The sequence below is a fragment of the Oncorhynchus clarkii genome, chromosome 2, assembly GCF_045791955.1.
Source record: "Oncorhynchus clarkii lewisi isolate Uvic-CL-2024 chromosome 2, UVic_Ocla_1.0, whole genome shotgun sequence".
Lineage (NCBI taxonomy): Eukaryota > Metazoa > Chordata > Actinopteri > Salmoniformes > Salmonidae > Oncorhynchus > Oncorhynchus clarkii.
In genome coordinates this window covers 58512250-58537069 of record NC_092148.1, presented here as the reverse complement: position 1 = coordinate 58537069, position 24820 = coordinate 58512250, and the positions used below count along the sequence as shown (strand labels likewise).

At 44.1% G+C, this 24820-nt stretch overlaps 1 protein-coding gene across 2 annotated transcripts in view; it reads right to left on the bottom strand.

Moving 5' to 3' along the window:
- The window catches only part of LOC139370604 (junctophilin 3b), a 43160-nt gene extending 20906 nt beyond the window's left edge, over positions 1 to 22254 (bottom strand). For both annotated transcript variants that reach the window (XM_071110195.1, XM_071110203.1), the window contains exons 1-2: positions 20851 to 22254; positions 5278 to 6079 (exon numbers count right to left, since the gene is read on the bottom strand). In XM_071110195.1, the coding sequence (XP_070966296.1) occupies positions 5278 to 6079; positions 20851 to 21232 (1184 nt within the window). In that variant the 5' untranslated portion in view covers positions 21233 to 22254. The remainder of the gene's footprint in view (positions 1 to 5277; positions 6080 to 20850) is intronic.
- Between the last annotated feature and the right edge of the window lie 2566 nt (positions 22255 to 24820).

Genomic DNA, 24820 nt, shown 5'->3' with positions numbered 1-24820 from the left:
CTTTGTGAAGTTGCTCAATATTGGCAGGAATTGGAACACGTTGTCATGCATTTAGATTCAGAGTATCACAAACACGCTCAATGGGTGACTGGTGAGTATGCAGAACTGGGACATTTTCAGCTTCTAAGAATTGCGTACAGATCTTTCGATGGCGGCGGATGAATGGCACGCCAATGGGCCTCAGGATCTCGTCACGGTAACTCAATTGTTTTCGTTGTTCGTAACTTATGCATGCCCATACCATAACCCCACCGCCACCATGGGGCACTCTGTTCACAGTGTTGACATCAACAAACGGCTCAATCACACAACACTATACACATCTTCTGAGGTTGGAAGGCCGTTTGAACATACTACCAAATTCTCTAAAACAACGTTGGAGGTGGCTTATGGTTGAGAAATTAACATTTAATTCTCTGGCAACAGGTCTGGTGAACAGTCCTGTAGTCATCTTGCCTTTTGCATGCTCCATCAAAACAAGGTGCACCTGTGTAATGATCATGCTGTTTATTCCACTTCTGGATATGCCACAGCTGTCAGGTGGATGGATTATCTTGGCAAAGGAGAAATGCTCACTAACAGGGATATAAACCAATTTGTGCACAACATTTGAAAGAAATAAGCTTTTTCTGCACATGGAACATTTGTGGGATCTTTAATTTAAGCTCATGAAACATGGGAGCAACACTTTACATGTTGTGTTTATATTTTTGTTCCGTGTATTTCGTCAGTCCAATCAGAAAGTGAAAGCCAGTCTTCATCCATTAGGGGATACTTCCACAAACTAAGCCCTAGTAAATGCTATTTGGAGATACTATAAGCTCTCCATCCATCCAGCTTAACCCAAAGCTTTCCCTCTACCAGCCTCCTGAGAATGCTGTGTGTATGCTGTGTGTATGTGAGAATGCTGTTAATTGACTACAGCTCTGCGTTCAACATGCACCATAGTCCTCCCCAAGCTCGTCACCAATCTCAGGATCCTGGGACTGATCACCTCCCACTGCAACTGGGTCCTGGACTTCTTGATGGGCGCCCACAGGTGGTGAGGGTAGGCAACAACACATCTGACACGCTGACCCTCAACACGTGGCCCCCCAGGGGTGTGTACTTAGTTCTGTCCTGTACTCTCTGTTCACCCACGACCTCGTGGCCATGCACGGCTCCAACTCCATCATCACGTTTGATGACGACACAACGGTAGTAGGCCTGATGTGGTGTCAGGACTACATCTCCACCTCAACGTCAGCAAGACCAAGGAACTGATCGTGCACACCCCTATCCACATTGATGGGATGGGGGCGTCCTCATCACTGATAACTTAACATGGACAGCGCCTCTTTGCCCTCAGGAGGCTGAAGAGATTTGTCATGGCCCCTTAAACCCTTGAAAACTTCTACAGAAGCACCATTGAGAGCATCTTGACTGGCTACATCATTGCCTGGTTGGCAACTGCAACGCCCTCATAGAGGGGGTTGCGGACGGCTCAGCACATCACTGGGAGCGAGCTCCCAGCCATTCAGGACATACACACCAGGTGGAGTCTGAGGAAGGCCAGAAAAATTGTCAAAGACTCCAGCCACCCCTGCCATAGACTGTTCTCTCTGCCTCCGTCCAGACCAACAGGCTCTGAGACAGCTTCTAACCCCAAGCAATGGGACTTTTAAACAGATACACAACAGCTACCCACTCACACACACCTACACTGACACTGTTGCAGACTCACATACTCACACACCCTTATCCTCCTGCCATATTGTTCACTATAATTATTATTTCTCCAGCTACTAGTCACTTTCTCCTGATCCCTGCCAACAAGTACATACAGGTAACTGCCCAATTAAAGAAAACTATGTAAAGTGTCTTAGGGTGTTGGGCCACCTCGAACCAGAACAGTGTGTCTGGAACTCTATCGGAAGGATGCGAAACCATTGTTCCACGAGAAATTCCAGAATTTTGTGTTTTGTCGATGGCGGGGGAAATCGCTGTTTCAGGCGCCATTTCAGAATCTTCCATAAGTGTTCAATTCGGTTGAGATCTGGTGACTGAGACGCCATGGCATATGGTTTAAATAATTGTCATCCTCATCAAACCATTCAGTGACCACTCGAGCCCTGTAATTGGTGGCATTGTCATGGTAGCAGAATAAGGACCAAAATAATGGCCTTCCCATCATTTTTATACATGATCCTAAGCATGATGCTTAATTAACTCAGGAACCACACCTGTGTGGAAGCATTTCATTTCATTTCAATAAACTTTTTATTCTTCATTTATTTATTTTGGCAGTAACTTGTACCTCAGCTACTCCAGTATCCCTGCACATTGTAAATGTGGTTCTTCCTTTCTTATTTCCTATTTATTTTTGTGTTGCTATACTATCTTGATATTGAGTACTGCACTGTTGGGAAGGGCTTGCAAGTTAAGCATTTCACTGTACTTGTGCATGTGACAAATAAAATTTGAAACTAAACACAGACTAATGTAGTAAGGCCTACACATAGACCTGCTGCTAGTAAGACCTACACATAGACCTGCTGCTAGTAAGGCCTGCACATGGACCTGCTGCTAGTAAGGCCTACACATAGACCTGCTGCTAGTAAGGCCTACACATAGACCTGCTGCTAGTAAGGCCTACACATAGACCAGCTGCTAGTAAGGCCTACACATAGACCTGCTGCTAGTAAGGCCTGCACATGGACCTGCTGCTAGTAAGGCCTACACATAGACCTGCTGCTAGTAAGGCCAACTAGTAAGGCCTACATATAGACCTGCTGCTAGTAAGGCCAACTAGTAAGGCCTATACATGGACCTGCTGCTAGTAACATCTAGTAAGGCCTACACATGGACCTGCTAGTAAGGCCTACTAGTAAGGCCTACACATAGACCTGCTGCTAGTAAGGCCAACTAGTAAGGTCTACACATCGACCTGCTGCTAGTAACATCTACTAGTAAGGTCTACACATGGACCTGCTGCTAGTAACATCTACTAGTAAGGCCTACACATAGACCTGCTGCTAGTAACATCTACTAGTAAGGCCTACACATAGACCTGCTGCTAGTAACATCTACTAGTAAGGCCTACACATAGACCTGCTGCTAGTAAGGCCAACTAGTAAGGCCTACACATAAACCTGCTGCTAGTAAGGCCAACTAGTAAGGTCTACACATGGACCTGCTGCTAGTAACATCTACTAGTAAGGCATACACATAGACCTGCTGCTAGTAACATCTACTAGTAAGGTCTACACGTGGACCTGCTGCTAGTAACATCTACTAGTAAGGTCTACACATGGACCTGCTGCTAGTAACATCTTCTAGTAAGGTCTACACATGGACCTGCTGCTAGTAAAATCTACTATTAAGGCCTACACATAGACCTGCTGCTAGTAACATCTACTAGTAAGGTCTACACATGGACCTGCTGCTAGTAACATCTACTAGTAAGGTCTACACATGGACATGCTGCTAGTAACATCTACTAGTAAGGTCTACACATGGACATGCTGCTAGTAACATCTACTAGTAAGGCCTACACATGGACATGCTGCTAGTAACATCTACTAGTAAGGTCTACACATGCACATGCTGCTAGTAACATCTACAAGTAAGGTCTACACATGGACATGCTGCTAGTAACATCTACTAGTAAGGTCTACACATGGACATGCTGCTAGTAACATCTACTAGTAAGGTCTACACATGGACATGCTGCTAGTAACATCTACTAGTAAGGTCTACATTTGGACCTGCTACTAGTAACATCTACTAGTAAGGTCTACACATGGACCTACTGCTAGTAACATCTACTAGTAAGGTCTACACATGGACATGCTGCTAGTAACATCTACTAGTAAGGTCTACACATGGACCTGCTGCTAGTAACATCTGCTAGTAAGGTCTACACATGGACCTGCTGCTAGTAACATCTACTAGTAAGGTCTACACATGGACATGCTGCTAGTAACATCTTCTAGTAAGGTCTACACATGGACCTGCTGCTAGTAAAATCTACTATTAAGGCCTACACATAGACCTGCTGCTAGTAACATCTACTAGTAAGGTCTACACATGGACCTGCTGCTAGTAACATCTACTAGTAAGGTCTACACATGGACATGCTGCTAGTAACATCTACTAGTAAGGTCTACACATGGACATGCTGCTAGTAACATCTACTAGTAAGGCCTACACATGGACATGCTGCTAGTAACATCTACTAGTAAGGTCTACACATGCACATGCTGCTAGTAACATCTACAAGTAAGGTCTACACATGGACATGCTGCTAGTAACATCTACTAGTAAGGTCTACACATGGACATGCTGCTAGTAACATCTACTAGTAAGGTCTACACATGGACATGCTGCTAGTAACATCTACTAGTAAGGTCTACATTTGGACCTGCTACTAGTAACATCTACTAGTAAGGTCTACACATGGACCTACTGCTAGTAACATCTACTAGTAAGGTCTACACATGGACATGCTGCTAGTAACATCTACTAGTAAGGTCTACACATGGACCTGCTGCTAGTAACATCTGCTAGTAAGGTCTACACATGGACCTGCTGCTAGTAACATCTACTAGTAAGGTCTACACATGGACATGCTGCTAGTAACATCTACTAGTAAGGTCTACACATGGACCTGCTGCTAGTAACATCTACTAGTAAGGCATACACATAGACCTGCTGCTAGTAACATCTACTAGTAAGGTCTACACATGGACCTGCTGCTAGTAACATCTACTAGTAAGGCCTACACATAGACCTGCTGCTAGTAAGGCCAACTAATAAGGCCTTCACATGGACCTGCTGCTAGTAAGGCCAACTAATAAGGCCTTCACATGGACCTGCTGCTAGTAACATCTAGTAGTAAGGCCTACACATAGACCTGCTGCTAGTAACATCTGATAGTAAGGCCTACACATAGACCTGCTGCTAGTAACATCTAGTAAGGCCTACACATGGACCTGCTGCTAGTAACATCTACTAGTAAGGCCTACACATGGACCTGCTGCTAATAAGGCCTACTAGTAAGGCCTACACATGGACCTGCTCCAAATAAGGCCTACTAGTGATTTACACCTTCCACTTAAGTCCGCCCCTTTCCGCACAGTTGTCCACATCCTCATCAGGGCAACTCCCTTGAAAAGTGTTCTGTGGTCGCAGAGATTTAGGGACTGGACGTACGAATTGGATCATTTATTTTGAGTTGACCAAGAGGACAGCAAAGAAGCGGAAGGTGTAAATTATGGACCTGCTGCTGGGTCTTACCTGGACATGGCGATCTCAGCCTTCTGATTGGCGATGTCCGCAGCCTTTTCGGCCGTGTCCACAGCCCGGTCCACCTTCTCTCTGATCTTACTGGCTCGGAGGGGGATTAGGTTCTTCCTTTTGCCGCTCACCAGGACGTTCTGCTTGTACTTGCCCTCCTCCTTGGTCCCGTCAGGGAAGGTGGTGCAGCCGTACCCATGCCGCTTGTTTCCCACCCACTCACCCTCATAGTGCAGGCCGTCCGAGCGCCGGCTCACCCCACAGCCCGTGCGCTTGTCGTTCTTCCACTCGCCGCAGTAGGTCTCCGTTGCCGTGGCGTCCACATCGTCCTCGGCGACGGCCAGCTCGGCTTCGCCCTCTCCCAGGCTGATGGTGGAGTTGATGTCAGAGTTTACCGAGCTGACCGTGCTCATGCCCGCCTCACTGCGGAACGAGCTCTGCTTGGAGCGCTGGCTGGCCAGGGAGCTCTTGGACTCTGACTTCCTCAGTTTGAGTCCGCTGAGGATGGAGCGACCTCGGAACAGACCCTTTTTCTTGCCCTTCAGCAGCTCTGCCTCGCTGTGAGCAGTGAGCACGAAGCCCCCCCGCGACACTGCCGGACTGCTGGTGGAGCCTGTCCCGCCCACACTCCCCACGCCGGCCCGGTCCGCGAGCAGAGCCGTCCCGTTACTGTGCTCCGAGCGCAAGGAGTTTATGGAGGTACGCAGCGGAGAGCGGATGACGGCTGCCATGCCGTATGGCACACTCTGCCGCATGCCGTATCCATGCCGCATCCCCCCCACCCACTGGCCTTGGTACGTACCTGCAGAAAGACACAGAGACAAATGTTACAATGCATGCCACTATGATATAACAGCATATCAATAAATAATTCATTTTCATATATTTCAAGGACAACCACAACACTAGTGAGGGAGATATGGGCCTAAGGTGTCTGGGGGTACTGCGAGATATGATGTTTGTTCACCCTCACAGTGAGACCTTGTTGTATCACATTGTTAGCATTGAGACACCAGACCACCAGTAACAGGTCAGCTGTAGGGCTGAACTCCTGGGCAGAGAGCAATGATATTATCCCCTTAGACTCATACCCACTCTTTAGGTTCTTCAAAAGGGAATGGTATGATTGCTAGCAGACAACAAAATACACTCCTACCAGTCCCACCACTACTACTACTACCAGTACCACCACTACTACTACTACCACTACTACTACTACCAGTACCACCACTACTACTACCAGTACCACTACTACTAGTACTACCAGTACCAACACCACTACTATTACCAGTACCAACGCTACTGACGCACATGACAACCGTCCTCTCACTTAATGCTTTATAGAACAATACCAAAGCTCCCTCTGTCTGCTCTCCCTTTCATTCCCTGTTCATAGAACAAACCAATCAATCATTTTCTCCTCCAATCTTTTTAGCACCCACGTCAAAGCTCTTCCTTCACTGTCTCTGAACATTGCACATACAGTGAGCTCCAAAAGTATTGGGACAGTGACAATTTGTTGTTGTTTTGGCTCTGTACTTCTCTGTACACTGTATTTTGACGTGCTGTCTGTATTTTCATCCATATCGGGTGAACCGTTTAGAAATTACAGTACTTTTTGTACATAGTCCCCCTCGTTTAGGGGACCAAAAGTATTGGGACAAATTCACTTACAGTTCACGTTCATTAATGCAACACCATTAAATGTTTTCCCCCATACTTTCCTGAAAGTCATATTTGGGGAAAAATGTGATGACATGCTTTTAATGTGCTCCAGCCATTGAGAGGGGGAGAGTGAGAACTGGGGAGGGAGGAGTCGTTTCATATCTCAACAAAGAGTCTACTATGTGTAAATCCCTCTGTCGGGACTCAGCTGATGGAACTACAGTAATACTCGCTGCCCAGCATGGTCTGCATCTTACCTGAGACAATGAATGCTTCAACTACTACCAGTACCACAACTACTACCACTACTACTACTACCAGTACCACTACTACTACCAGTACCACCACTACTACTACTACTACTACCAGTACCACTACTACTACTATTACCAGTACCACTACTACTACTACTACTACTACTACTACTACTACTACTACTACTACTACTACTACTACTACTACCAGTACCAACACAACCACTACTACTACCAGTACCACTACTACTACTACTACTACCAGTACCAACACAACCACTACTACTACCACTACTACTACTACTACTACCAGTACCAACACAACCACTACTACTACCAGTATCAACACTACTACTACTACCAGTACCACTACTACTACCAGTATCAACACTACTACTACTACCAGTACCACCACTACCACTACTACTACTAATACCACCACAACTACTACTACCAGTACCACTACTACTACTACCAGTACCACTACTACCACCAGTACCATCACTACTACTACTACCGGTACCACCACTACTACCAGTACCACCACTACTACTACTACCAGTACCACTAGTACTACCAGTACCACTAGTACTACCAGTACCAACACCATTACTACTACCAGTACCACTACTACCAGTACCACTACTACCACCACTACTACTACCAGTACCACCACTACTACCAGTACCACCACTACTACTACTACTACTACTACCAGTACCACCACTACTACTACTAGTACCACCACTACCAGTACCAACACCACTACTACTACCAGTACCACCACTACTACTACCAGTACCACCACTACTACTACCAGTACCACTACTACTACCAGTACCACCACTACTACCAGTACCACCACTACTACCAGTACCACCACTACTACTACCAGTACCACCACTACTACTACCAGTACCACTACTACTACCAGTACCACCACTACTACTACCAGTACCACCACTACTACTACCAGTACCACTACCAGTACCACCACTACTACCAGTACCACCACTACTACCAGTACCACCACTACTACTACCAGTACCACCACTACTACTACCAGTACCACTACTACTACCAGTACCACCACTACTACTACCAGTACCACCACTACTACTACCAGTACCACTACTACTACCAGTACCACCACTACTACCAGTACCACCACTACTACTACCAGTACCACCACTACTACTACCAGTACCACCACTACTACCAGTACCACTACCACTACTACCAGTACCACTACTACTACTACCAGTACCACTACTACTACTACCAGTACCACTACTACTACTACCAGTACCACTACTACTACTACCAGTACCACCACTACTACTACCAGTACCACCACTACTACTACTACCAGTACCACTAGTACTACCAGTACCACCACTACTACTACCAGTACCACTACTACTACCAGTACCACCACTACTACTACCAGTACCACCACTACTACCAGTACCACCACTACTACCAGTACCACCACTACTACTACCAGTACCACCACCACTACTACTACCAGTACCACTACTACTACTACCAGTACCACCACTACTACTACCAGTACCAACACCACTACTACTACCAGTACCACTACTACTACCAGTACCACTACTACTACCAGTACCACTACTACTACCAGTACCACCACCACTACTACTACCAGTACCACTACTACTACCAGTACCACCACTACTACCAGTACCACCACTACTACTACCAGTACCACCACCACTACTACCAGTACCACCACCACTACTACTACCAGTACCACCACCACTACTACTACCAGTACCACTACTACTACCAGTACCACCACTACTACTACCAGTACCACCACTACTACCAGTACCACCACTACTACTACCAGTACCACCACCACCACTACTACCAGTACCACCACCACTACTACCAGTACCACTACTACTACCAGTACCACCACTACTACCAGTACCACCACTACTACTACTACCAGTACCACCACTACTACCAGTACCACTACTACTACCAGTACCACCACTACTACTACCAGTACCACCACTACTACCAGTACCACCACTACTACCAGTACCACCACTACTACTACCAGTACCACCACCACTACTACTACCAGTACCACCACCACTACTACCAGTACCACTACTACTACCAGTACCACCACTACTACCAGTACCACCACTACTACTACTACCAGTACCACCACTACTACCAGTACCACTACTACTACCAGTACCACCACTACTACTACCAGTACCACCACTACTACCAGTACCACCACTACTACCAGTACCACCACTACTACTACTACCAGTACCACCACTACTACCAGTACCACTACTACTACCAGTACCACCACTACTACTACCAGTACCACTACTACTACCAGTACCAACACTACTATACTAAAGATAGTATTATTACTCTATGCTTGTCATCAATATACACTGAGTGTACAAAACATTAAGAACATGTTTTGTCATCAGAACAGCCTCAATTTGTTGGGATGGGCTCTACAAGGTGTAGAAAGCATTCCACAGGGATGCTGGCCCATGTTGACTCAAGTTGGCTGGGTGACTTTTGGGTGGTGGACCATTTTTGATACACACAAAATGTGAAAAATCCAGCACCGTTGCAGTTCTTGACACAAACAGGTGTGCCTGGCACCTACTATCATACCCTGTTCAAAGGCACTTAAATATTTTGTCTTGCCCATTCACCCTCTGAATGGCACACACAATCCATGTCTCAATTGTTTCAAAGCTTTAAAAAACTTTAACCTCTCTCCTTCCTTTCATCTACACTGATTGAAGTGGATTTAACATGTGTCATCAATAAGGGACCATAGATTTTACCTGGATTCTCCTTGTCAGTCTATGACATGGAAAGGGCAGTCCTTAATCTTTTGTACACTTGTACACAGTATACATGTACACAGTATATGTATGAGTGAAACTGTGGAGAGGTACTAAGTAAGTGAAGAGCACTTATAACATCTATCACCATGTCCATCCCATTTCCTGTCAGCACCGTTATTTATGGGACATTTTGCCAACAAAATAATGGAATGTTATTTTCCCTGAGACGTCCAGTATGGCAGCTGTTTATCATCTTGTCTGCCAACCCCTCTGGCAGATCACGTCTCAGAATAGTCCTATATACAGTGCATTCGGAAAGTATTCAGACCCCTTGACTTATTCCACATTGTGTTACTTTACAGCCGTATTCGAAAATGGATTCAATTGTTTATTTTTACACACAATTAATCCATACACAATACCCCATAATGACAAAGCTAAAAACAGGTTTTTGAAATGTTGGAAAATGTACAAAAAATACTAAAACTGAAATATCACATTTACATAAGTATTCAGACCCTTTACTCAGTACTTTGTTGAAGCACCTTTGGCAGCGATTACAGCCTCAAGTCAACTTTTGGACCTTATATAGACAGGTGTGTGCCTTTCCAAATCATGTCCAATCAATTGAATTTACCACAGGTGAACTCCAATCAAGTTGTAGAAACATCTCAAGGATGTACCTGGAAACAGGATGTAACTGAGCTCAGTTTCGAGTCTCATAACGAATGGTCTGAATAAGGTATTTCTGTTTTTTATTTGCAAAAATTTGCAGAAATGTCTAAAAACCTGTTTTCGCTTTGTCATTATGGGGTATTGTGTGTTGATTGAAGAGGAAAAACATGTATTTAATCAATTTTAGAGTAAGGCTGTAACGTCACAAAATGTGGAAAAACTCAGGGGGTCTGAATTCTTTACAAATGCACTGTAGAGGTAGCAAACTGATCCTGGCTGGCTAGGGTCAAAGATTAGGTTCCAATTGTCATTCCAAAACAATAATGCTTCACTCTGAGATTGACCCGCTCTCTGGATTCCGTAATTCAGTTCAGTGCTATACTATTATGTGAGGTTATGTGACAGATTTTCAGCCTGATGCGATACATGACATGATGTTTTGACAGTTTTGAATCATTAAAGGCCTTTCTTTAGAGATAGTAGCATGGTTTCAAAACGTGAACTACACTCTGAGTCTATTTTGTCTGTGAATAGGCGCAATCCAGTACTTTCCCTCTGTATACTGCCTTAGTAGCTGGTATTTTAGATGTAGCAGGATTTCTCCTCTATTTCCCATTACAGCTTAGGTCCAACTGTGTGGTGCTGAAATCTAGGACAATTCACTGCCTATCTCTCTGTCGCTCTCTGTTTCTCTCTGTTCCTCTCTCTCTATATCTTCCTCTCTTACACGCACACATACACACTACACACACACTGCCGGATTGACGGATCTATGGGATCCATCTATATACAGTATCAGCCTATCTAATCTATATTCTGTCATTTCTGTGCTGCCAAAGACTGAGCAAACCCTCTGATGTAATAGCTCCTCTTGCTCTGTGATTCAACGTGCCAAGCATTCTATAATATGCTGCTTATGTGTGGAATCAGCACATTTAGGCCCCTATAAGGATTCCAACCAATCTCAGTATCTCTGTTTGTATCACCCCTTTTCCAAACTCCCTAACCCCAAGCACACGCACACACACACTCCCCTGTCCTCTTTGCCTTTATTGATCTCTGTGGGCTGGCATGTCAGTGAAATGCATAGGGTTGGATGGCTCAATAAGGCAACAGCAGAGAGTGTTGGATATCCCCACCCCCACAGCAACACACTGCTGCTGCTACTGCTGATAAAGGTGCTGCTGCTACTGCTGATAAAGGTGCTGCTACTACTGCTGATAAAGGTGCTGCTGCTACTAGTGCTGCTAAAGGTGCTGCTGCTACTGCTGATAAAGGTGCTGCTGCTACTGCTGATAAAGGTGCTGCTGCTACTGCTGATAAAGGTGCTGCTGCTACTGCTGCTAAAGGTGCTGCTGCAACTGCTGCTAAAGGTGCTGCTGCTACTGCTGATAAAGGTGCTGATGCTATTGCTGCTAGAGGTGCTGCTGCTACTGCTGCTAAAGGTGCTGCTGCTACTGCTGCTAGAGGTGCTGCTGCTACTGCTGCTAAAGGTGCTGCTGCTGCTTCTACTGCTGCTGCTAGTGGTGCTGCTGATACTTCTGCTAGAGGTGATGCTGCTACTGGTGCTGCTGCTACTTCTGCCGCCACAGTTAGAATGGAAACCTATTGAAACCTACTACTCTTCAGAACAGGCCTGGCAGTCTGACTGAAGCTGGGTGGGCATCTGCATCTTCTCTGGGCTGTATACTGCCAGGCCTATATACAGTGGGGCAAAACATTATTTAGTCAGCCACCAATTGTGCAAGTTCTCCCACTTAAAAAGATGAGAGAGGCCTGTAATTTTCATCATATGTACAATTCAACTATGACAGACAAAATGAGAAAATCCAGAAAAATCCAGAAAATCACATTGTAGGATTTTTAAAGAATTTATTTTCAAATTATGGTGGAAAATTAGTATTTGGTTGGAGAAGACAGACTGGTAGATGAAGATGGAAAAGCATGAGGTATACGATAGAATAGTGTACTATTTTCATATGAGGGACACTCCAGAGAAACTTCAAATCTACAGTATTCATTATGTAACACTTAAATGTGTCCGTAAATCAGTCAGTGTCTTTAAAATACTCCAAAATACTCCTCCTGTCCCAGACAGCTGGCCGACATCTGGCCACACCCGCCTGATCAGTCAACAGCTGTGTGACATATGATGGATCAAACACAGGCCTCAATTGATAGGATACATTTATATTCCCACAGAGAAAGACAGTGACAGCAAGACAGACAGTGAGAAATTAGCCAGTGCCTTCCAGCTCTGCTCTGGCACATCTCGTATTTCTATCCAGGATCACTTCCTGTTCTCCAGCTCTCTGCTCCGCACCTTCACCCACTGTCTTTAACTCCAGCACAGACTCTCCAAAGGTAAAGAGAGAAATACAGAGGGAGAGAGAAAGAGAAAGATAACGAGAGATTGGGGGTTGAGAATGTGTGAGTGTGTGTCTGTGTGTAAGTAGGAGTATGAGTGCTTCTTCTGTGTGTCTTTGAAAATGTTGTAATTTTACAGATTTTGCTGACACAGCTGAAATAAAGCCCTGACTGAAATAACGTGGGTTATGTCTGGCTGGAACATACACAGAGAAGTGACTTCTCCTCTCTTGAAAGTGTGATCAGGTCCATGACACAGCATATTATATTGTTGTTATAGTTTGCAGACACATTAACTAGAATAAGGCCGTAATGAAAGACTGGTGTGTTCCCGACCTGCAACAGCAGATTTTCTCAGTGAAGGAGGTCAAACATAAAGAAAGTAGGGAAGGGATGGATGTCTCTCTCTCTCTCAGGAGAGGGCGGCATGGGTAAACTCTGAGTCTTTGGGGATCCATTGACTCCATGGGAATCTCCCCATTAGGACTTGTATCTCACTACAGTCATTAGTCAAGCATAGCTAGGCTAGGCTATAATGTCTGGTGCATCACACATGAACATGGATTATATACATAAATTAAATCCAATGTCACATCTAGCAGAGAAAAAATGCAGTATCTGTATAAACTTTGAACAAATGTGTGTTGATTAAATTAAAGGTATTGTGCGCCTTTGAAATGTCAGTGACATTTTCCTTTTCCTTTCATTGACATAAAAAACATGTCATTAATCATTTCATATCAAGCAAAACATGTTATAGGCAGGCCTACTTGAATCGTGTCATCCGTACAGTACGTAGCCGTTATAGACTCCATGGTGTTAATTAAACGTTCTCTTTGTGGGGGTGGGTGGATGGATGCACGTTCATCTGTTGTTTGCCTGAACAGTTTCCCACCGGCTATGTGCCCTTACAGCTCGATCAGGAAGTCGGAAAACCTATTTCATTTCAGAATGAAGCTACAGTAAGTAGTTTCATCGGTTAACTCGGGCGTAGTAGAAAATTCTGCATTGTGGAGGCATCTCTCGGTCGAGTTAATAATCAGGGAGCATATTATTTAATTTCCCCACAGCCATGAAAACAGCTAACATTTTGAAAGAAACGCACCCGAAAACACTTTCCGTCGTTTTCATGCACAGCTTGTTCACATTAAGGCCTAGTATGTAATGCATTTAGCCTACAATAATCTTCTAATAATCTTTAGTTTTCTATGGACTCTGCAACTCACATGTCAAAACGAATTCGATGGAGGTTTTCATCCGGAGTGCTGCGAGATGCGTTAGAACAGCAGTACAGGCGGCAGCACAAATGGTTAAACGCGGAAAGATCAGAGACGCGGACACATCACAGCAATCCTGATTTGATTATGCGCCAAAACATAATTTATTATAGTGTATTTAACAATGTGCGTTGTTCTGTTTTTAGGCTGAACTTGGCTGTTAGTATATACCTTCCAATCGAGATTGCATTACTTTTTGCAAGTTTACTCAACCTGTAATCAAATGATGGCTCTCATTTTGATATTCAGTGGGCTCCAAAATTACTGGCACCCCTGACTGGCAATGCACAAACAATGCTTAAACAAACATAAACAATATAATTATAGAGAAACTCAAAATACCAACATGTGAGAAATACTGTACTTTAATAATGTTTCAATGGAACCAAACAAAATAATTTATTGATTTAATTAAAAATAAATGTCCTCCAAATTAAGGTTTCACAATTAATGGCACCCTTAAAGATTATTGTAAATAATATCTAACAAAATTAAACCACAAATTAAATTCCACTTATTTAAGTTGATCTAAGTCTTAAGGAAATATATTGAGCCATTACATCACTTCCTGTTTCACTAGAGTATAAAAATGAGGTAACACACATGCAATATCCCTTTGTCATCCAACACCATGAAGAAAACAAAAGAACTAGCAGTTCAAAAGAGACAGATGGTCATAAACCTTCATAAATCTGGTAATGGCTACAGGAAGATCCACAAACAATTGAATATACCACTGAGCACGGTCAGGGCAATTATTCGAAAATTCAAAAGATATGGAACAGTTGAAAACCTCACGGGTAGAGGACGCAAATGCATTTTGTTCCCCAGGATAGGGAGGAGGATGGCAAGAGAAGCAACAAAATCCCCAAGAATCACTGTGAAAGAATTGCAGGCCTTGGTGGCGTCTTGGGGTCACCAGGTTTCAAAAAGCACCATCAGACGCCACCTCCACATCCACAGGCTCTTTGGAAGGGTTGCAAGATGAAAGCCCCAAGACACAGACGCAAGCGCTTGGAGTTTGCCAAACATCATTTAAATTATGACTGGAAGGTGCTCTGGTCAGATGAGACCAAAATTGAACGTTTTGGTCAGATACAGCATCGGCATGTTTGACATCGAAACAGAGATGCATACAAGGAGAGGAACCTCATACCCATGGTGAAATATGGATAGGGGTCAGTGATGTTTTGGGGCTGTTTTAATTCCAGAGGTCCAGGGGCACTGGTTAAGATTGATGGCATAATGAATTCTACCAAGTATCAGGCAATTTTGGCTGACAATCTGGTTGCCTCTGCCAGAAGGCTGGGACTTGGCCGTAGGTGGACTTTCCAACAAGACAATGACCAGAAACATACCTCAAGATCCACACAGAAATGGTTCTGTGACAACAAAATCAATGTTCTGCCATGGCCATCCCAGTCCCCGGACCTCAATCCAATCAAAAACCTGTGGGCTGAGTGGAAGAGGGCAGTTGATAAGCGCAATCACAAGAATGTGAAGGATCTTGAAAGGATCTCCAAAATCCCTCCAAATGTGTTCCTTAACCTTGTCAAACATTACAGGAAAAGACTCCATGCTGTTATCCTTGCCAGAGGTGGTTGCACTAAGTACTAAATGAGGAGTGCCAATAATTATGAAACCTTGATTTTGGTTAAATGTATTTCGTATTAAATAATTGAATGATTTTGGTTGGTTCCATTGAAACATTAATAAAGTACAGCATTTCTCACATGTTGGTATTTTGAGTTTCTCTCTATAATTAAATTGTTTATATTTGTTTAAGTATTGTTTGTGCATTGCCAGTCATTTTGGAGCCCACTGTAATAGGCTGCATACAGGCGCATAACTTGCGGGGGGGACAGGGGGTTCGTGATCATAATAAATGAAAGGCTTTGTTTACACAAAGGCTGTTCCGCAGTGTTTACTATCCAGCAGCAACTTATTTTTGCTTTATAGTATTTCATCCCATGATCAAAGAGCACCTCATGGATTAACTATAAACCAATGAAGCGCTCTTCTGCTGTGCCACTATATTGTGAGCGGTATTTCTCAAAATGACTGATAATTGGTAACGGTTATATTAGGTCAAATTATGTGAGTTCAAAGTCAAATTTGGTAGTATTATACACTTTGAAACAACTGGTTTCTAGAAGGCTACAGAATTAGAGAAGGGCTGTTTCTCTGAACCTCAAGCAGTAGGCTCAAGCAAGCCTGTTTCATGTACATGTCCCTCAAATACCTCGTAGCTCTCTGCACATTGATCTGGTACTGGTACTCCCTGTATAAAGCTCCATTCTTGTGTATCTTAATTTATATCTAATGTGTTACTATTTTTATTACTATATTTAAACTCTGCCTAGTTGGAAAGGGTTCTTAAGCAAGCATTTCATGGAAAAGTCTACACCAGTTGTATTCCGCTCATGTGACAAATACAATGTGATTTGATTATCTCCCCAGTCAGATGCAGCATGCCTGTCTCACAGACTCTGACCATCAGCAGCAGCAACCTATCCTCCATATTTATGTTTAGAAAACACATTTGAAGGCCAACATTTTGGGGGGGAAAGCACTCATCATGTTAATGCAACCTAATAATCACCCTAAGAATGCTTCAGAACCACCTTTACATTTGATTTCAACTGAGAAAAGAAATTGGCCCACCTTAGTTTTCATTGATAGGGATGCCTGTGACATTGCACAGCGGTTCGATGGTTTATTTCTCCTTTATAATATTTTTCAGCAGATGCTGTTCCCCCATGATGAAAGGGGGCCATGACTGAAAGGGTTTAGGAAGCACTGATCTAGCTAATGATTAGCACAAATACAGATGGGCAATCCTATGGTTCAGCCACTATGCTGCATCAGTTGGGCTACAGGTGATCATGCTTATATGTTGTTAGCCTCATTTTTGGAGGGGGAAATGACCTTTTAATGGCCTTACCATCATTTTATTTTCATTAATTTTGGAGTAGAAAAGACACCAGAGCTGTGTTCAAGACAAATTGTTTTAATGCAACGTTCAATTAAAGGGAAACAGTGATGTTCTGAACGACCAGTTGAAAAACAGGGAAGGGGGTTGGGCTGTGGGTTCAAAATACACCGCTGCCCTTCAAATATGTCACTCATTACTTCAAGCCACACCCCGCCACACCCACCAAACAGGGCAAACATAGGCTACCTCGAAGTCTACCCCTGAACCCCCAGGGTGTTGACCCTGGAACCAATTGACCTGGACCCCCCTAATATGCAACACAAAGCCCTCGACCGCATAGTGTGTACAATTCATAAGAGGATATTCAAACTGGAGTAAGGATGGCAAGAAGTGTGTTTGGATGAACTCTTTCATGACTTATTAACATTTTTATATTTCATCAAGTCAGCACTTGCAGATCAGATTTGAGTGTGTTTGTGTGTGATTGTGTGAGAGAGACACACAGAGTAATGTGCACGGGACAGAACAGGAGACACGCTACAGCAGTGTTGTAAGATAGGTCTGGACTGTAAAGCAGGTGCTACTTTCGTAATGTGTGTGTCATCTTCTGAAACAGGAGCATCATGTGGCTATGGGAATGTTTGATGTCACTCTGCTTGCAAGACAACCATAGAAGAGCTGGCTAGAACAGACACAGACAGACTGCAATCCAGGACAGACTACAGCTAGCGAAACTGCTAGAGAAACGGCAACATTCAAAATGAGCTGCAGTTTAAAAGCTAAATCTCTCAGTAAGCTTAAATCGACTACGGATGTTATCCGGTTAAGGGATTTAGTTTTTGAGAGGCGATGATGTGCCCCAGTCTTAGATTTGTCCATTTAAGGATTATTTAACTCATAGAAACATCCTAAAAAATTGAATTATGATTTGAACGTTAATTCCCCTCAAAAAATTGAATTGGGACATCACAAACGTTTGTTCACATCGTGTTCATCATTTTGAGGAACTGCTCTTGGTGTCTCTTTGGTCTCATTAACATAATCCGTTTCAACAGCAAAAAGATTACCTCAGTAACTTAGATAACACACCTTGCCCAAGGATACAATCACCTAAATCGCCTGGCCATCTACAAAATTAGCCCCCTCCTCATCTCTACAGGGCACAAACCATTTCTAAACAACCATGATGGTTCAGTATGTAGGTCAGGGGTAAAATCATACAGGCTACTGCACTGTAATATTGACTCATATCCAGAAACAACTGTCAGGACAGTTTCCTGTAGCTCCCAGTACAGTGAGTTTGCTTTACTCCCAATCACAGATGTGCTAATCAGCAATCAAGGTGGAGTGTCAACAACCATCAAAAACACTACATGACATGTAGTAACTTCTCTTTTACAGGCACTGTTGTAGTGTTCTCCTTAGATAGCTACTTGGATGGGTTCCTCATTCGCCATTGACAGTATACCATTTCTAACTCCTCCCGAGAGCAAAGACAATGCTACTGTAACCTCTCTGTATCTTTGTCTCCCCCTCTCTGTCACTTTCTTCTGTGATTATGATTTGCAGCCAGATAAGCGCTCACTGCTCAAGTAAGTAAACAACATTAGCAGAGTCAGCCAGCCAATCAGAGTGAGCAACACTGAGTCCCCTGTGACACGCAGCCCTGCTGCATGTCTGTGTGCGTTCCCACAGCAACTTGCTGTACAGAGACAGAGGCGCCACTGCTGTAATGCAGTGGAACGAGGTAGACAGATATAAATATAGAGAAAAACAACTGCTCCGGGCATAGATCCTTCTCCTGAGGAGTGGTATGATAAGCAGGGTGTGAGCAAAGTTCGGGGGTAGAATGCAAGACTTTCTTATTGTCAATGTTAGATGGTGTAATCAACTGATAACAATTGTTGTTGGGCATAAAATGCTGAAGCCTTCAGACAGGAAGAGTATACTGGAGTATTTTAAAGACACTGACTGATTTACGGACACATTGAAGTGTTACATAATGAATACTGTAGATTTGAAGTTTCTCTCATATGAAAATAGTACACTATTCTATCGTATACCTCATGCTTTTCCATCTTCATCTACCAGTCTGTCTTCTCCAAATCCCTTTCTTTATCTTATGCCTCATACTCATTTCATTATAACAAAGCCTCGCTGGCCTGGTGCTCACTTCAGAGCGGACACTGTAACTGTTATCATTGTGGATATCGTCTGTGTCATATCTATTCTGCATATTCTGTCCTCATTAGCCTCCTCTCCTGACTCAGCCAGTGTTCATTGGGCTGTTGGTTGGGTGCATAGTTGTGTAAGGTTCTGGTGCTAGAGAGTTATATAACTTTAACAATGCACTCTTAGAAAAAAGGGCTCCATAAGGGTTCCTCGTCTTCATAGGGTAACACTTTTTGGTTCCAGCTAGAACACTCTTTGGTTCCATGTAGAACACTTTTTGGTTCTATGTAGAACCCTCTGTGAAAATGGTTCTACTATTTTTAACAAGGATACCCATTGAGACCAAGGGAGCCCTGCATTTTACAATTTCACACATTTTATGAATATAAAATACAAGAGAATTCAAAATCAAATTAGAGAAAAAAAAACAACCTTACATGTAGAACACAGGAGGTTGGTGGCACCTTAATTGGGGAGGACGGTCTTGTGGTAATGGCTGGTTTCTATTTGTTTGATGCCATTCGCTCCATTCCAGCCATCATTATGAGCCATCCTCCCCTCAGCAGCCTCCACTGATGTAGAACCTTTTTGGCTTCTCCATGGAACCCAAAAGGATTCTTCAAAGGGTTATCCTATGGGGACAATCCATTGGACAACCCTTTTAGGTTCTAGATAGAACCTTCTATACTAAGACTATGATGTTGCACCAGGAGGTTTCACCAGAAGAAATCAAAATATTCTACAGACCGTCATGCCCTTTGACTGTGTGATTGTTTTAAGTACCGTTGCCTTGCTAAAGGAAGTGTTTTGATAAATATATCAGAATGGATCTGAAATCCACCTTAGTAGAGAGAGAGTGTGTGTGAATTTGAGGTAGAGTAAGGACTTCCAGACTCTCATCACTGTCAGCTTCAAGGTGTGTATTTATGGCCTCCCAGCCAGGTTAACCATGATTCTGTCTGTCTGCTTGTTCCCTATGCTTTGGGGGTGACCTGAAATCTCTCTCTCAGGCTGCATGCGGAGTCCGGTGGCCTTAATTTGGGCCTCGGAATGTCTCTCCCACTGCAGCACGAGCAGGGGAGAGGGATCTGCTTTCCCAATTGACAGATGGACGGAGAAAGAGAGATTAGAGAGTGTCTGAGAGATAGGAGAAGAATGAAGCAAGTGACATTTAGATTATGTGTGTGTGTGGTGGAGGGGGGTGGGGTGGGGACACCTAGCACCTAGGTTTCCCCGAATACTGTCAACTCACTCTGAAGAATGGGCCTGCTGGTCTGTATCTCAAAATCCATATGTTGATGCTTTACACAGAGGGTACTCACCCATTAAACATGGCTCAGTCTGGGTCTGGGACTGGGTCTTACCTCCATCGGAGTAGGTCTCAGTGCCGTATCCGTCCTGAAGACCGTTGTTCCAGGTCCCCTCATACTTCCCGCTGGTGCCGGTGCTCTCCCTGAGGCCGTAGCGTCCCTTAAATCCACTTGTCCACTCCCCCTTATACACCCACTTGCCCTTGTTCTCCATTCCAATCCCATGGCGCTTGCCCTGCGCCCAGGTGCCCTGGTAGGTGTTCCCACTGGGCCATGTGTACACCCCCACCACCTCAAAGCCATGGCTCCAGGACCCTGAGTACTCGCCTTGGCCCTTCGGCCCAGTACAGATGCCATGGCCGTGGGCTTTGCCTTCCTCCCACCCCCCACAGTATGACCCCCCATCATCAAAGTTGAACCTGCCCCCAGTGGACATGCATGAAATAGGTTTTGGCAAATCCCCCAAATCTCAAAAAAAGAAAACAAACTAAAAACAGAGATGGAGGTGGGGTTAGTGATGATGATGATGAGGTGTGGGGGGGGGGGAAGACACCCAAACAAATCCCCCGGGTTGACTTAAAGAGAAAAATAAAAAGAGGAAAAAGCAAAATAGACCCCCAGAGTGTATGGTCCCTCCTGTCTGGCCAGGGAGGAGCAGCGGGAACCTCTTCAAACCATTATCCTGGAGGTTTGGTTCACTTTCACTCCCGGTCCAATCTCCTACAGCTGCAGCTCACAGAAGGGGGAAGGCCCACGCCAGCCATGCGTCCTCCCTGCCAACACAAACGCAGCAAACTCCTTTTCTTTGGGGTTTAGGTTCAGGCCCCCTCCCTCCACGCAGGGCCCCACTGCCGGCACACTCCCAGATACTTGTGCCTCCTCCTCTCTGGGGCTTTTAGCTTTAACTCTCCCTATCAGCTGAAGACCACCAGGCTCCACCTAGAAACCTGGGATCCCACGCAGCCACTGGCCAGATCCAACAGCATTTACAGCGTTACAGGTCCATCTCTTTTGGCTAGCTCAGCTTGTCGTTTGTACTCAACCCACCCAACATGCTCCTGCCACACAGTGCAACACAGAAATAGAGAGAGAGAAAGAAAAAAGAGGGATTCAGCTTGGTTCTCTCCTGATGCCTCTGCTAGTGAACAGCAATGCAGTCTCTTCCCATATGCGCACACACATATGCACACTCTCACCGACAGCAAGTGCGCACACGGACCATGAAAATAAACAAGTGATCTGATTATTTTCCTCCTCTCCTTTCCCTTTCCCTCTCTCTTTTTTAATCCACGTCCTTAAGTGGTTTAGCGATACTGATGCTTTTATTCTTGCTCCCTTGCCGGTGAGAAATCCAGATTTATTTCTCCTTTTCCTTTGATTCAATACATCATGCTCTTTTATGTATCACAGCCTGCATTCTGTTGTCATCTCATTTCCCCCTTTCTCCTTATGGTTGGGTCTCTCTCTCTCTCTCTCTCTCTCTCTCTCTCTCTCTCTCTCTCTCTCTCTTCGGTGTCTCTCAAATCTCCTCATTAGAGGAGGACTGTTCCAACTAGCCAGCACCCCCTCCCCCTCACATGCGTGCTCCTGTTTTTAAAGAGACAGAGGCAGCATAAGATCCAAGCCTCTCTCTCCTCTCTCTTTTGCTGCCCTGAAGAACAGAGATTGCATGCTCCTGTTTTTAAAGAGACAGAGGCAGCATAAGATCCAAGCCTCTGTCTCCTCTCTCTTTTGCTGCCCTGAAGAGTAGAGATGTTTTTTTATTTGCTTTCTTAAGCCTTTAGCTCCTTTGACCTCTCCATCTCTGGTCTGTGAATAAAAACATGATTCATCAACATGTACGCAAATTATAAGGTAATAGATAGAGACGGCTAAATCTGTTTATACAATAGTTTATTAGACAGCATTCGTACTTGTGGTAAGATTGTATTCACCACAATTCTGTTTCATTGTGAGATTCGGGGACTACAGGAAATGGACGGCTGAGCATGCCCCCATCCACATCGAAGGGGCTGTAGTGGAGCAGGTCCAGAGCTTCAAGTTCCTTGGTGTCCACATCAGTAAGAAATTAACATGGTCCACACCACTACTGCCATTCATATCCCACTCACCCAGCTCAATGTAGCATCGATAGGTTTAGGCTACTACATGATACTAACATTTTCCCTATACCCATCATGAGGTTGCTACAACCTAGCCTACAAATTAAAGTTTATAACGTAAGTGCACAGGTCGAGAGAAATTTGAGTAGTCAATGAGACAGACATCGGCACATTCAATACCGCCTTTCACACTCTTGCCTGCATCTAGCTGATTTAGGGTGTAATCATTAGTTCTACAGTTGCAAAGAAGAGTTTCTACTGGACAAATTCAGGTATGTTTATCACCTTTTCGTTCCGTTTGCTTCCGTTTATGAAACGGTTTTCAACAGAATCGGCAGAATGAATACACCCCTGATCACATGCAAACACAGTTCACTTTCATAGCAGCTGCATTACAGCATTATCCCTTTGTTTGTTGCATTCCGTCTCGCATCTATGCACTCTCCTCCTCTCACCTTTTCCCTTCACTTGTGGGAACTCCTTAGACTCATCACATATGCTGCTGCTATTGCTTATTATATATCCTGTTGCCTAGTCATTTTACCCTTGCCTATATGTACATACTGTATCTACCTAAATTACCTCATACCCCTGCACATCGACTCAGTACTTGTACCCCATGTATGGGGCGGCAGGTAGCCTAGTGGTTAGAGTGTTGGACCAGTAACCGAAAGGTTGCAAGATCGAATCCCCGAATCCCCGAGCTGACAAGGTAAAAATCTGTCGTTCTGTCCCTGAGCAATTGGTTCTTAACTGACTTGCCTAGTTAAATAAAGGTTAATATATATATATATATATAGCCAAGTTATCATTACTCATAGTAGCCCTCACCTGTCATCATGAATTGCTTTGAGAGACTTGTCAAGGATCATATCACCTCCACCTTACCTGCCAGCCTAGAACCACTTCAATTTGCTTATCGCCCCAATAGATCCACAGACGATGTAATTGCCTGCACACTGCCCTGTCCCATATAATCAAGAGGCATACCTATGTAAGAATGCTGTTCATTGACTACAGCTCAGCATTCAACAACATAGTACCCTCCAAGCTCATCATCAAGCTCGAGGCCCTGGGTCTGTACCCTGCCCTGTGCAACTGGGTCCTGGACTTCCTGATGGGTCACCCTCAGGTGGTTAAGGTAGGAAACAACACCCCTTTGCTGATCCTCAACACAGGGGCCCCACAAGGGTGCGTGCTCAGACCCTCCTGTACTCCCGGACTGCGTGGCCAAGCAACTAGACACTTTAATAATGTCTCCATATCTTGCATTACTCATCTCATATGTGTAAACTGCACACTATACTATTCTACGGTATCTTAGTCACTTTAATTGTGTGTAGATATTGCATCACACATCTCATATGTATATACTGTATTCTATACTATGCCACTGTATCTTAGTCCAATGCCGCTCTGACATATATGTATATACATTCTTAATCAAATCAAATCAAATCAAATTTATTTGTCACATACACATGGTTAGCAGATGTTAATGCGAGTGTAGCGAAATGCTTGTGCTTCTAGTTCCGACAATGCAGTAATAACCAACAAGTAATCTAACTAACAATTCCAAAACTACTGTCTTATACACAGTGTAAGGGGATAAAGAATATGTACATAAGGATATATGAATGAGTGATGGTACAGAGCAGCATAGGCAAGATACAGTAGATGATATCGAGTACAGTATGTACATATGAGATGAGTATGTAAACAAAGTGGCATAGTTAAAGTGGCTAGTGATACATGTATTACATAAGGATGCAGTCGATGATATAGAGTACAGTATATACGTATGCATATGAGATGAATAATGTAGGGTAAGTAACATTATATAAGGTAGCGTTGTTTAAAGTGGCTAGTGATATATTTACATCATTTCCTATCAATTCCCATTATTAAAGTGGCTGGAGTTG